The 14,768-nt window shown below is 38.5% G+C and overlaps 1 protein-coding gene across 1 annotated transcript in view; it reads left to right on the top strand.

Annotated features, from left to right (window-relative positions):
- Nucleotides 1-8,284: 8,284 nt before the first annotated feature.
- dpp6b (dipeptidyl-peptidase 6b) overlaps nt 8,285-14,768 on the top strand; it is a 141,104-nt gene continuing 134,620 nt past the window's right edge. Inside the window, exon 1 of the mRNA XM_051913374.1 lies at nt 8,285-8,356. Coding sequence (XP_051769334.1) covers nt 8,300-8,356 — 57 coding nt within the window. The 5' untranslated portion in view covers nt 8,285-8,299. The remainder of the gene's footprint in view (nt 8,357-14,768) is intronic.

Raw genomic sequence — 14,768 nt, 5'->3', positions numbered from 1 at the left:
AACATTAGCTTTCCAGAACTCCCCACTGTGAGAGATAATTACTGAAGCACTTGATTTTGTTATGCGCAGACAGTTGCTGTGCAACTAGGGCAACAAAATTAAAATCCAATAACATTTTAAAAATGTATTATGATTTTGGATTATATTGCAAGATGGGCCTTTATGAGGATGAACAACATAAACAGCATATTTCTTTAGCCAAAATATTGAGAAAATCACAATGTTTAAAACTGACATAAAATACATGTAGGATGCATTTTGTGATTTCTCTCTTTCAAACCTAAAACCTCAACTTAATTTGAATTGACTTAAAAATAATTCTAAATCTACTCACTAAATCAATTCAATCTACTCACAAATATTCACTAAAGTAAAAAGTGACAGCATGTAAAATCATTAAATAACTTGCGTAGTCAAGTAATTACAACCCGAATTCCGAAAATGTTAGGACGTTTTTTAAATTTGAATAAAATGAAAACTAAAAGACTTTCAAATCACATGAGCCAATATTTTATTCACAATAGAGCATAGATAACATATGTTTAAATGGAGAATTTTTACATTTTTATACACTAAATGAGCTCATTTCAAATTTGATGCCTGCTACAGATGCCTGATACAGAAGTTGGCACAGGGGCAACAAATGGCTGAAAAAGCAAGAAATTTTAAAAAGATTCAGCTGGAAGAACATCTACCAACTAATTAAGTTAATTGATATCAGGTCTGTAACATGATTAGCTATAAAAGAGGCAGTCTTAAAGAGGCAGAGTCTCTCAGAAATAAAGATGGGCAGAGCGGTGAAAGAGTGCGTAAAAAGATTGTGGAATACTTTAAAAAATGTTCCTCATCGTCAAATTGCAAAGGCTTTGCAAATCTCATCATCTACAGTGCATAACATCATCAAAAGATTCAGAGAAACTGGAGAAATCTCTGTGCCTAAGGGACAAGGCCGAAGACCTTTATTTTTATACCTTTATGCCTGTGGTCTTTAGGCCCTCAGACGACACTGCATCACTCATCGGCATGATCGTGTCAATGACATTAATAAATGGGCCCAGAAATACTTCCAGAAACCACTGTCGTTAAACACAATCCGCCGTGCCATCTGCAGATGCCAACTAAAGCTGTATCCTGCAAAAAGGAAGCTACATGTGAACATGGTCCAGAAGCGCCGTCATGTCCTGTGGGCCAAGGCTCATTCAACCTTGATGTTTACAATCACACCGGTGTGATCAGTCTTGACTGGTCCCTGAAGCATATGATCACACCAGTGTGATTAGAACATTCAGTGCATCACGTGATCAGCTGCCAATTTCAAATTTGCGTGCGCGCTTTAGCTGGCGCTAAACCAGAGACGGACGCGTGCAGCACTTTTCATATATCACAAATATGCAGTGTTTTCAACCACATAATGTTTATTTTAGGTTTCAGACATTTAAATACACATAAGTACTAACAAAACAATACATTTAGAGTTTGTAAAATACACACTGATGTCTATAGAAGCGGCAATAACAATCCTTTCCATTATAATTAGACGACACATTTTATTCATATCAGATACACATTGTGTATGTAACTTTAAAGTTTACTCTATTCTTCTCCCAGTTCCCCGGCTCACTTACTTTCATGTACTTCAGGAGAAGTGGATGAATTCGTGTTGCAAATTCAACAGATCTGATTCTCTGTACTGCAGCACAAACTAACATGCAAACTAACAAACGCCCATCGCGCATATAGCTCAACTAACGCGATCGTTATAAAGGTGTTTAAACAGCAAAACACATCCACTTGCACATATTTGTCAATCGGAATATCAGATCTTTCATGCTATAGTTAACAAATTCGTAAATATTTCGAATAAAAAAGGAAAAATGTAATAAAAGCAGATCATCAGTCATACAGCGCTATTGTGGCTGTGGTGTAACAAGCAATGACATGTCACCATGGAAACAATAAAGTGATGCGTTCTAAATAATGGTCGCCTTGAAAAACTCATGCTGGGGGCACAGCCAGAATATTTTAAACTTACGTGTGAAAGGGTTAAAATGGACTATTTCAAAGTGGAAAAGTGTTCTATGGTCAGACGAGTCCAAATTTGACATTCTTGTTGGAAATCACGGACGCCGTGTCCTCCAGGCTAAAGAGGAGGGAGACCTTCCAGCGTGTTATCAGCGCTCAGTTCAAAAGCCAGCATCTCTGATGGTATGGGGGTGCAGAAGTGCATACGGGCAGCTTGCATGTTTTGGAAGGCACTATGAATGCTGAAAGGTATATAAAGGTTTTAGAGCAACATAAGCTTCCCTCCAGACGACGTCTATTTCAGGGAAGGCCTTGTCTATTTCAGCAGGACAATGCAAAACCACATACTGCAGCTATTGCAACAGTATGGCTTCGTCGTAGAAGAGTCCGGGCGCTGAATTGGCCTGCCTGCAGTCCAGATCTTTCACCTATAGAGAAAAATATGTCAAAGACGACCACAAACTCTTCAGAAGCTGGAAACCTATATCAGGCAAGAATGGGACCAAATTCCAACACCAAAACTCCAGAAACTCATAACCTCGATGCCCAGACATCTTTAAAGTGTTTTGAAAAGAAGAGGAGATGCTACACCATGGTAAACATGCCCCCGTCCCAACTATTTTGAGACCTGTAGCTCATTTTGTGCATAAAATTGTAAAATTTCTCAGTTTAAACATTTGTTATGTTATCTATGTTCTATTGTGAATAAAATATTGGCTCATGTGATTTGAAAGTCTTTTAGTTTTCATTTTATTCAAATTTAAAAAACGTCCCAACATTTCCGGAATTCGGGTTGTATCTCTGTACACTTTGCCCCTGAGTACTCAATCACCTGACCTCACACCAAAGGCAATGAAAACATAATGAATTAGAAGAGTTCTAGCTCTTCGATTGGCTGGTCTGAAATGATGTCACTCCTCAGGCACAAAGCTTTTTTTTACTTAGAAAAAACTTATTGCTAACAGGAACTGGGAACTTCCTAAATATCAGTCAATAGCAAGTTCATTGTCAGAACATTAGAGATGCTCATGGTTTACATGCAGTTTAGTGTGTTTTTTCATCAGACAATGGGACACACAAATGGCTAGGACTCAAACTCTCAGGTGTTTGAGACTCGTACACAGATCGTATGTCGTTCGTCCTCTCTGGGAGCATTGCTATAATTGTCACACTGCGTCTAATGGAAATGAGTCATGTAAAGAGATCTGGCCAGGGAGACAAAGTCAGGGTTGAGCTGCTGTTTGTGTCTACAACAGGACAACAGACTCATTCACAAAACCAAACAAAAGTGATCCCCTGTGGTTATGATGTAATTTTAAAGATTCAAGAGAAGCCCAACTAGAATGTACATACAGTAGGCCCATTTTACTGTAGAGATTTAAGCCACTCTTAAAATTATATATCATTGCATTAGATAACAAAACCAAACCAAGTGACATTTATTTAATATCTTTTGTTTGCATCTAATGCATGAAATCTATTTTTTATGTAACATTTAAGTGTAAAAAAAAAACTATAGACCATTCTTGTCTTTCATCTCTAAGACTGAGAATTTTGAAACCTTTTAATATGATGATTAGGCCAATAATGTCAGCTCTGAAAGAGTCACACTCAGCCTTGATTTCAACATGATTGTATTGCTACAGCTATCCATTGCTTTGAGATCATTATCTGGTTGATGGACCAGATCTTGAACTCCATTATGTCGGCAGAGTGATCTGATACTTCTCCTAGAGAACAAAAGAACTCTACATTAGTGTAGTTGTAATTTACTTGTGAGACATTCTAGTGCCGGCATGTGTGAGGTATGAGAGGAAAAGAAACGATTACAAATCTGCATTTAGAGACTGACTGGATCAGGTAATTGAGATTTAAACATGATATGGGTCTACACCAGAAAAATGTCACCATGGTAGTTGCTGTGCATTGTGTGCAACTTACTTGATACTTTGAAACTTCTCAGAAAATGTCTCTTGGAAAAAGGAAATAGTAAATTGAGATATAGTAATATAAGATTAATAGTAAATATTTATAATTATTCCTTCAAATAAATACTAAAGCAGTGCAAAACATTATCAAATTCTGTATAATTTTTCTTCATATTCCAAGTCCTCTGAAGCCATATGATGATAGCTTTTAGATCTTGAACACTGAAATCTGGCACATTTATCTTCAGTATTGAATGTGCTAATACTCATCACAGTATAAGGATGAGAAGAAATTGCTCACAATCCTTACTGGTTCTCACCAGTACTGTTGACACATCAGATTTAAATGTTTGAAAACTTTAGAGGAGCTTAGAGTATAGAGCAAGATTGCACTGGCTACTTCTAATGTATTTCTATGCAAAGGAGCACAGATATATGTGTACACATAAGCCTTTCTCAAAGTAGAGTTGTGGGTAGCAATCTATCTAAAAATAATTCTTGGGATATGTTGATTTGAAAACTGTGTTGGTTGACTGGTTTGCTAAAAGTTGTTAAATTTCTTATCTGAAGTTAATACAGGAGTTAAACTAAAATACACTCTTTAAAAAACATTTTGGTTATCTTAAGTGAACAGTTCTTAAAAGAACCTTTTTTTTTTTTTTTGTGTGTGTGTGAAGAACTTTTTAATAATCTAAAGAATGTTTTACCATTATTAAAGAACCTTTTGTGCAAAGAAAAAGTTCCACGGATGTTAAAGGTTCTACTTTGCACCATAGATTCCAATAAAATAAATAAAAATAGTGTATTCAGATTTGGAAGTTTATTTTTATACCTTTCAGGGCTGGGGTGCAGGTTGTTGCTCTGGGCCCCCTCTGTTGAAATCATGTTCCGGACTGAAACTGCAGGGTTAGGGTTAGCCGGGGGCCCCTAGAATCATCACAACCTTTCGCCTCACTAGTGACGGCCCTGATAACTTTATCGACCTGTAGTAACTTATTTGGAATGATATGCAGCCATGAAATCAGAGACCTTCCCTTCAAAATCCAATCATAAGTGGTCACAAATTGAGATGTATGTTACTATCTAGTGTAAATGCCAATCTGTCCCACCTGATCATCAGTTGTTCCCACCTAGACCAGGTATGGGCATCTTCAGTCCTGGTGGACCACTGTCCTCCAACCCTGATAAAAACTCACCTGCCTGTAGCTTTCTAGTAGTCTTGAAGATATTGATTAGCTTCTTCAGGTGTGTGTGATTAGGGTTGGAGCTAAACTCTGCAGGACAGTGGCCCTCCAGGACAGAAGCTGCCCATCCCTGACTTAGACCCTTGTCTCACCTCGCCTCTTGTCTTCTTCAAGCCATCCTACACTTTTACCTGCACTCACACACGTCATAAACACATCTCACTTGCATCTGTCCCATCGCATTTAAGCAGACTCACTTAAAGAGCCACAACACTTAAACCTGCAGCAGTGGATAACTTCCTTTCAGTCAACCTTCTGCACCCTTTTCACAAAGCCTGATGGATACCAACCAGTCAGGCTTCAAAAGTGGATGTTCCACACAGTCTGCTCAGCTCTAAGTTACTTCAACTGGTAAGAACTACCACAAGATCATTTGCCCTCATCCTGCTCCTTTTTACATGATCAGATTCTCCCATCGATCCACAGAAATCGAGTGTAGCATTAGTTCTGGCAGGTCACGTTAGGCGAGCTCGCATCGGCTGACTCTCAGCTGATCCACATCTACCTATAGGGATATGACGAATATCACAGCATCCCTATATAAGGTCCATTCAGTATTACCAGCAGCTTTATCGCATTGCTTAGGAGTTAATTACCCTCCTCCATCCCCAGCTCCTCCTCTCGTCCAGTCAGGACCTGGCCTTCTGATATTTCTATATGAATCAGACTTATTTCTTGAATTATGTTGTACATTAAATTATAGTCATTAAGAACATTAATGATATTGTAAAACATTTATGTTGGTTCTGTTCTGTTTACCCTAAGGGGAGTTATCACTGCTTAGTTCTTGCCCAGAACAGAACCATACCACCAATCCAAACTGTACACTGATTGTCAATCAACTTTGATGATAGTGGTCCTGACAAAACTGGGCATCGCTACTAGTCCTCTCCAGTTTGAATCCCATCTCACAGACAGATCCTTCAAGATTCCATTAAGTAGGGATGTGGGCAACGTCATATTTTCAGAATAGACTAGTTGGTGTGTTGCCTGACAACTAGATGGATCACAACTGAATGGAAAAGAATGTCTTGATGAAATTTCAAGACACACTTTTAAAAGATGGAATATTTTTTATTTGAAATGCCTTTGAAAAGAATTCCAAACTTTTTTGAGAGCAATTTACCATTCGATGGTCAAATGAACTTCAGATCAAGACCCTACCTGTCTGATTATGTGGCATGGTGACTTTCATGTTAGCACTATCACTCTTTTACAAATGATCAAGACTGTAGTGTGTCTGTTAGCCTCAACACAGGCTGCATCAACATTTTGATTTAGTATGCTTCACACTTTTGACTTGTTTTTGATGTGTGCTGTTCTAAGGTCTGCTTAGCTCATGATAGGTGTGTGCTGCTAGAATATATCTCAGTATGACTAATCATTCTTTTCACCTGTGAAGAGAATGCTATATATGAGCTGAATCGTATCGTAATGGATTGTGGTGAATGTGGAACCTGTAAGTTTTGGCTGCATTTCCCAAACACTTTTTGAAAGATATTGTAAGATCAATTGGAATATAATAAACATGTTTCTAACTGAACATAACCACATGAGCTGCAATAAGTCTCCTGATATTATGGCCACAATGAAATGAGTTCCCTCTCATCACTTTTCTTTGAAATAAACAAAATGAAAAGAGTTTGCCCTAAATACAGTGTATGCTCAACCCACTGCAGAATCCCCAGAACCCCCCATGTGTCTCTCTAATTTACTCTTTGCTTCACATAATGAGCAAATTCAATGGAAAATTGCTTTTAGTCCTTCTAATTAAACTGATGGAACACTACTAATGGGAGAGCAGAGGCTGTTGTGGCCCTTCCCCAAATTCCAAAGTGATCACAAGTGACTTTGATATTCCTAGGCTATAGAATATATTTGCCTGCCAAGTTGGAATAATCTTCCTTTCTGAAAAAAAATTATTACGATTACATAAGCTAAACAAGATAAAATATCTGTCAATAGGGTAGGAAAAGTCAACTTAACTCAATAGGAAATTAAGATTTTTTATTTTATTTATTATTATTATTTTTTTTTACCATGCTTTTCTTGTGTTAAGCAAAAACACAATTTTTTTTTATATTTTTCAAAAAACAAGTCTTAATATCGCTTCTCAATAAATGTATATTGATTTAAGAATGTCAATCATATGTCTGGTCAATAGATATTGTATGAAAAAGAAATCTAGAATAATGTACCGTAGGCAGTGATCATGAATTTGAGTTGTTCCTTTGACAACTTGTTATAAAACTAGAATCTTATTGTATTAAATTGTTTTATTTTATATATTAGTTCATCAGCACCTACAAATCACTACATTACACATTCTTTATTAGGCTATTTCAATTTCAAAATGATAGTAAAGTCATCAAAACTGTTAAATAGGCTATGCAATTATTGACGATTATGTAATGACCAAAATGTAAAATAGGCTAAATCAAAATATCTTCAAAATATCGGTGCATTTTTAATTATTTGTGTTAACTAGAAGGCTATTTCAAGCATTTAAATCGTTTAACTTTAGATGAAAATGCTTTTAATCTCGTGACAAATTCAGTCAAGTGTGCACTGCGCATACTTATTAATAAACATGCACTAAAAGATGAGGCTGGTGTCTGGTGAAAGCCTATTTTCAAGCAGGTACAAGCTCACGGATCATTCCAGCGAGGCAAAGAGTCTTGAAAGAGCGCTTTCCACACTGAGGAATTTGCGGTATAGGCGGTGCACCGGCTGCTGAGTGCTTTTGCTATTCATTCCAGCGTTTCAACAGGCAATCGTGGTCTCAGCGCGCGCTGTCATTGCTGTCCCAACTCCCGCAGGTACGTCACACTCACCACGCGTGCAGTTGTGAGAGAGGGTCACCAATATTTGAAGAAACTGTCTTAATACCTGCACTGGATGTTGAAAGCAGACTGAACATTTTTTACCTCAGAAAACAACGCGGAAACACCAACTCAATTGCACCAACACGACCTAATAAACATTGAACTTCCTAGGAAAACGAGACTTCTGGTATGGAAATGGGTGTTAATATCCCAGGCTTTTAAAGAACATAACTCCATGGATTAACTTCCACTTTTTCTGTCTCAGACACACTGTTGAGGGATGAACTCGTCTGCTGGAGTAGGGAATTACCGGAGGGGTTCAACTAAAGGTGATAAGGTAAGCTGTTGATTTCCTCCAACATTGATTCAAGACATATACAACAAATTAACAGATACTTAAAACCAGTTCCCTCCAATTCTCACTCTCTCTGCGTTTTATATATGACACAATTGACATAATTTATATGGTGAACAATTCACATTGAGCATTTGAAGCAACTTCAATATCCGTGTACTGTAAATAAGTTACTTTGGATTGAATATGCCTTATCTGACAAAAATGGTAATGAAGAGAAAGAACTATAGCCTATGTGAGATTGAGATACAGGGATTTTCATCACAAGAAAGGCAGGTGTTGTTAGGTTTCCCTCAGGTTTTGTTGTTTTGCTCTGTATTACTGCACTTAATTTAACACTGAAATTCTGGGGACAGGAAAATTGTGTGAACTTGATGAGGTTTATGAAGTGAAAGTCAAAACCACCTCAGGACTGCCAAAAGCCAAGCAGTCTGTCCAACTCTAAAAGCTCCCTATGGAGGATAACTGTTCTTTGATGTTGAGGTTAGAAGCAACATGAAATGATGCAGGAGAATATTACATAAGTTATATGGAAGATTGAAACGTTATATAAATATAGTGGAAGACTGAATGTTGAATGTCCCTATATCTCAGGTGGACATTTGGCACCTTTCTGTTCATTATATTTATATACGGTAATACCTACAGATGTCTTCATATTAAAGATACAGTTGTCTGTCCCTACATACCCGACCTTGATAAGACCATCCAACTGTATGCATAGCATTGCATAACAAAGAACAATGGTGCTGTGTAATTATCTTAAAGCCAGCTGTTATAAATCTCAAGACAACTTTAGTAGGCCTATCTGTTAACAGACTATTGTCAATAAGAGTTTCAAAAACGTGAAATACATTGTCAAGATTGAAGTAGTTACTGAATGAGGAAACAGGCTCACTGCACTACGACATCCAGGCTTAAAACATACATATGGATTCTGTTACTCAAATAAATCCGTAGCCTCACTGGACAGGGTTTCTCTGGTCTCCTCATCCTCCACTTTTCCATTCTTCTAGTCATTTTTTTAACTTAGCTTCGGTAGTCTCATTTAGTCCAAAAAGTATTTAAAGATGTATTGCTCAGTTTAAATCAAGTGTTAGGCTGCTTATACCCCCCAGTTATTCTTTTCCTTATTATCCTCACTCACCATCAGAGTTTGAGTTATTGTCTTAATATTTCTGTGCAGAGTTTTTCTTATTTTGTTGTGCCGCTGTTTTCTGCAGACACCTTCGGGGCTTTGTTGTATAAAGTTTTAAGTTCTTGTGACATCACAGCAGCGAATTGCCAACGTTCTGACCCACATAAAATGATATTTAGTTCATTGCTCATGAAGATGCGGCTGACTGGAGAAAACATCAGCCAGAATTCACTGAAGTCTTTTTTTCTTCTTCTTTTTTATTAGCAATTCAGTGTACTTATTTTAAAATTTCTCACCCACTGGATATGAAGAAGAAAAACAAAGCTGAGGCACCCGGGGGTGTTATGCATTATAAAGTTTGTATCTTACTCTACTGTGAAGCAGATGGCTTCATGTTTTAAATAATCAAAATTTTCAGCATCCACTGGAATGTATTTTTCTTCTCTGTGTTTTAATGGGAGTCTAATAAGAAAAGTAAAAAAGTTTGCTAGAGATTACCGCTCTGTTTTAAATGAAAAGGGCAATCATGACATGGATTGGTGCACTGCCATTCTTGACAGCTTGGAGAGTGCTGGGGTCCAAAGTCTGTGGAAGCAGCAAACTAAACAAAGTGCGCCCTCTGCTGGCAGGATGTGTACTTTTTTTTAGTGCTATCAGAGTACTGTCCAGTAGTTCTTGTTATAATTTATTCAGTAAAACGGGTCTTGTTTACTGTGGTGTCAAGATCATTATGGATTAAGTTATGCAGTATGAAAGTTACAATAATTACTGAGCCAATCTGTGATTTCTGGTTGAAGTTTTCTCATGTTGACAAACATTTTGTCCCTAATACCCAGTGAGGTAGTGTTAAACACTCTCCTTCACATTTTTTTTTTTTTTTGGTCTTTTAATGATGTTTTATTAACAATGTTCGGTAGGAGCACATTCACCTAATTAACATGAGAGGAGCACATTCAGTTATAGGATTAGTTCACTTTAAAATGAAAATTACCCCATGATTTACTCACCCTCAAGCCATCCTAGGTGTATATGACTTTCTTCTTTCACACAAATACAATCGGAATTATATTAATAATCGCCCTGATGCTCCTAAGCTTTATAATGGTAGTGCACGGAAACCACCCGTTTGAAGCTCAAGAAAGTGCATCCATCCATCATAAACATACTCCACACGGCTCCGGGGGTAAATAAAGGCCTTCTGAAGCAAAGCGATGTGTTTGTGTAAGAAAAATTTCATATTTAACAAGTTATAAAGTAAAATATCTAGCTTCCGCCAGACCACCTGGAGTTTGGAGCCCTCCCCTCAGACAGCATGACAAATACGCTTAACCTTTACTCTGTTTAATTATGTACAAGTGTGAACTCGTGAGCTAGATACTGTGTTGGATATGACATAAAGGGAGTCATAATAAGTTTGAAATATTTATCCAAGAAAATATCCTGCGGCCTCTCTTTGCAAATTTCTGTCAACATTTGCCTTGTGATATTTAATAAAAGGCAAGTAAAGACAAGATCTTGTAGTGACTGGGCAATGGTGTGTTTTGAGTGTTGTTGGCTCTAAAATTTAAAGGCTTGGTTACTGAATCTCTAAAAGCAATACACAAAGTGTGTTCATACATTTCAAAGAATGATTTTAGACAGCTGACAGTTGATTCAGGGCTTTTTAGCTCATTTAAAAGCATATTTGGCATGTGGCAGTGGGTATGACCATGTTTGTTTCCACATGTTGACCTAACTGCATCAAACATGATATGACATGACAAAATGTCATGGACCCCAAGAAAGAGTTTTGCAAGAATCACAAATTGCAAGTCCAGTTTGCAAATTTCTCTATCACAGCTTTTCAACATTATGTCTTTGCTTTTTACTACTGGATGGAGGGGTGAGCAAAGTCATTGCGTAGTTTCTGCTAATTACTTAGGAGTTGTCTACTGCACAGACCTCTACTACATAATTTAAATAAGCCTTAACTTTTTTTTGTAGAATAAAATGTTTAATTTTATGGCAGTTTCTCAAAATCCTAGCTTGCGAGAATAAGGATAGAGCAGAACTAGGCTCAGAAATGATTTATTAGTGGAAAAAAAAGACCAAACGTGAAAACATAAGTGGTACAAACAATGTAATAAAAACATTCAAGGCTTTACTAAAATGTTTTTGAGGTTTAAGTCCAATGAGTAGCAAACCTTTTCTGCAAGAATTGTTTGTTGCAAACATTTCAGAGGGATTGGGAAACATGCAAACCCTTAATACTTTTGCAGCCCAAGCTTCTGGAAAACAACAGTACACTGGCAGAAAAATCATATGTATCTATCTATATGTCATATCTGTCATGATAATTTATTGTTGTTTTTTAAATTCATAAATTTTCCATATGTAGGATTGTTGCCTATTGTTACATCATATGTTTTATTGTTGTACCAAGAATTAACAAACTATACAGCTTGAATTTGAGTGAAAATTACACTTGTATTTGACCAGGTCTTTTCTATCTATATTGTTGTATTTTGGAAAAAAATCTTTGCATTTAGGTTTTGTTTGTTTGTTCGTTTTTTTAAAAGTTTATTATGCCATAGTTGAGTTTTTAAAGAAGTATTAAACCTGTTTTTTAAAGCTCCCCTCCTTATTTGTGAGCATCTCTCCTCGATGACCCTGCTCCTATCAGCAGAAGCCTCTCTGCTGGAGCTCTGAATGGAAGAGCTGTAAAGTATTATTGGATGCATCTAAATCAAGGCACTGCTTGGAATATATCACCACGGTATAGAGAGAACCCATCGTGCTCTCCTCCAGGAGTGGATATATGTTATAACTCACTCAGAGTTCCGCGGCAGGACGACAGATTTGTGATAGAGAGAGTTTGGATGAGCTTCCTTTGCTGAAAAAAATTGCTTACTTCTCCCTCTTCTGAAAGGAAAAATACATTGCGCCTAGACAGGAAATCTCTTTGCGAATTTTAAATATACAAAATGCACCTGAGATTGAGAACACATCAAAGCATAAATTAAAAACATTTGTATTGTAAAACTAACTCTTTTCTTTGTATTTGTCTTTAAAATGGTTTTGTTTGTGTGAAAGTTTTTCAAACTCTGGTGTAGTTTGCTGCTGCACATCAGTGTTAAGGGAAATGCTCTCATCATTCTCCTTTAAAAGGTGGTTTAGGAAATGGTTCAAAATGGCCAAACACTAAACTTTTAATTGTCTTAACCACAAATTATTTGATCAGGAAATTAGCAAAATTTAGGCAAATGCACTACTTAAAATGCCATTGCTGTATCAGAAAAAACATCAAAGATAGAACGAAGTTTTGGCTGAATATGGGAAGTTGTGTGTGGAGTGATGAATCACAATGAAACATGAGTTGCATGGTGATGCTCCCAGAGCAGTGTCTTTGAAAATCTGCTGAGAAATATAATAATAAATGCATCTCTACCACAGTGAAGCATGGAGGAAGAGGTACCATTATGTGGGGAGCCTTTTTAGCTGCTGGTATTGCTGAGCTACTTCACTGTGAAAAGTCATTTAATGCTTTAGAGTACAGGAGAAAACCGCAGAATGGCCTGGTTCCCACTAATGAAAAGCTGTTATCTAAAGATGAGTGATCAGATGTTATTTTTCAACAAGACAAAGCTCCTGCCCAAATTGCAAAGACAACTAAGAAGTAGCTTGAGAACAGAATCCATCAGGCTCATGTTTTGGCCTGGTCAGAGTCCAAATTCGAACCCTATAGTGCATATTTGGTCTCACATTAAACTCAAACAAACTGGGAAACATTTTTCAGCTACTCATGAACTGTTTGAAGCCATTAACATTGAGTGGAACAACTTCTTCCTTTAAAAAGCTGTCTGCAAGTTGGGGAAGGAGCCAGTGGCCGAGGCAATCTTTGTCCGGAGCCCGAGCCCATCAAAATGTCTGACCCCCACTGAGGGTGAGGAGTGTCCACATGTATATGTGAGGAATTGGAAGAGCGTGTTTCCCAAAGTCTCTTATTGCCGCTGATCCCACCCAGCACCAAGGAGGCTGTTCCTGAAGTATGTGTTTGTCCTGTGTTGGCCAAGGAGGCTGTTTTTGAACTCTCTGCCTGCCCTGTATCATTTGAGGAGGCCATTTTGTAACCCCCTGTCTGAGCTACCTAGTTCTTCAGCCCTGTCTTTAGATGCTCCATTTAGCCCTTTCGTTCATTATAAGCTGTCTGCACCTAGCATCCTGGATCCACCTTGGGCTTCCAGGTCGCCAGCTTCGACCTGGAGTGTCAATCCTCCACCTAGAACTTCCAAGTCCGTCACTCCACCTCAGACCGTCTCCACCCTCCAGCTCCGTCACTTGTTGCTCTGCCTTCGCCTCGGACTTCCGGGCCTTCGTCTGTGACTTGGCCCTCCACCCCTTTGGCTCCATCAGGCTCCTCCTTACCTCTGCCTCTGCCTCAGTCCTTGGTCACACTGGCTCCACCTTAGTCATCTTTTTCACCTCGGCCGTTAATCCCCGCGGCTTCGCCTTGGTCTCCAGGACCTTCAGTGTCGCCTGGTTTCTTTGGGTCTTCAGCTCTGCCTGGGTCTCCACCTCCACCAGCTGCTCCTCTGTCTGTCATTCCCCGGCTTCCGCCTTGCCTCTACATCAAGGCTCCACCATGGCTCCTCCTGCCATCAGCTTCACTGTGGACCTTCTGCCTGATAGCTCTGTTTGGGTCACTCCCTGGCTCCTACCTCTGTTGTCTCCTCCCTAGGTCTTTCCACCGTCATCTCCTCCCTGGTTTTTCCCTCGTCCTGGGTAATCCCTGTTGCCTGCTCTGCGTCCTCCACAACCCCTGCCCGCTCTCCTCTGTTGGACTACTTTTGATGTTTTAAGGCGTGTAGTCGCAAAAGTACAAAAGCACAGAACTTTATGCTCAGATTATACATAATAATAGGAGCATTGGAATGTCTTGGGCTGCTTCCGAAAGCTGAAAAATATGGAGTTAGGAAGGCAACAAGCCATGTCCGAATCCAATGCTCGTATCACGTCCTGTCTACTGAGATACACTAATCTGATTGGTTTTTGAAGCTCTCTCTGTTTTGTTGTAGATCATTACGTTATGCTGCCTCAGAAGCCTGTCCGAAATCAGTTTTGTGAGGTACCTTAATGCACAAACACTGCCTGAAAGATATTGCCTGGTAGGGTAGTGAGGCAACAAGTCAGCTGCCAGCCTTGAAGAGAGTTTTACCATACTGACTTTGTGACTGAATGTGAAATGCTGTTTGAATGCTGAATAGAGAATGACATGAC

This window comes from Ctenopharyngodon idella, chromosome 2 (genome assembly GCF_019924925.1).
Source record: "Ctenopharyngodon idella isolate HZGC_01 chromosome 2, HZGC01, whole genome shotgun sequence".
NCBI classification, from domain to species: Eukaryota; Metazoa; Chordata; class Actinopteri; order Cypriniformes; family Xenocyprididae; genus Ctenopharyngodon; species Ctenopharyngodon idella.
This window is presented reverse-complemented; position numbering and strand designations above follow the sequence as displayed.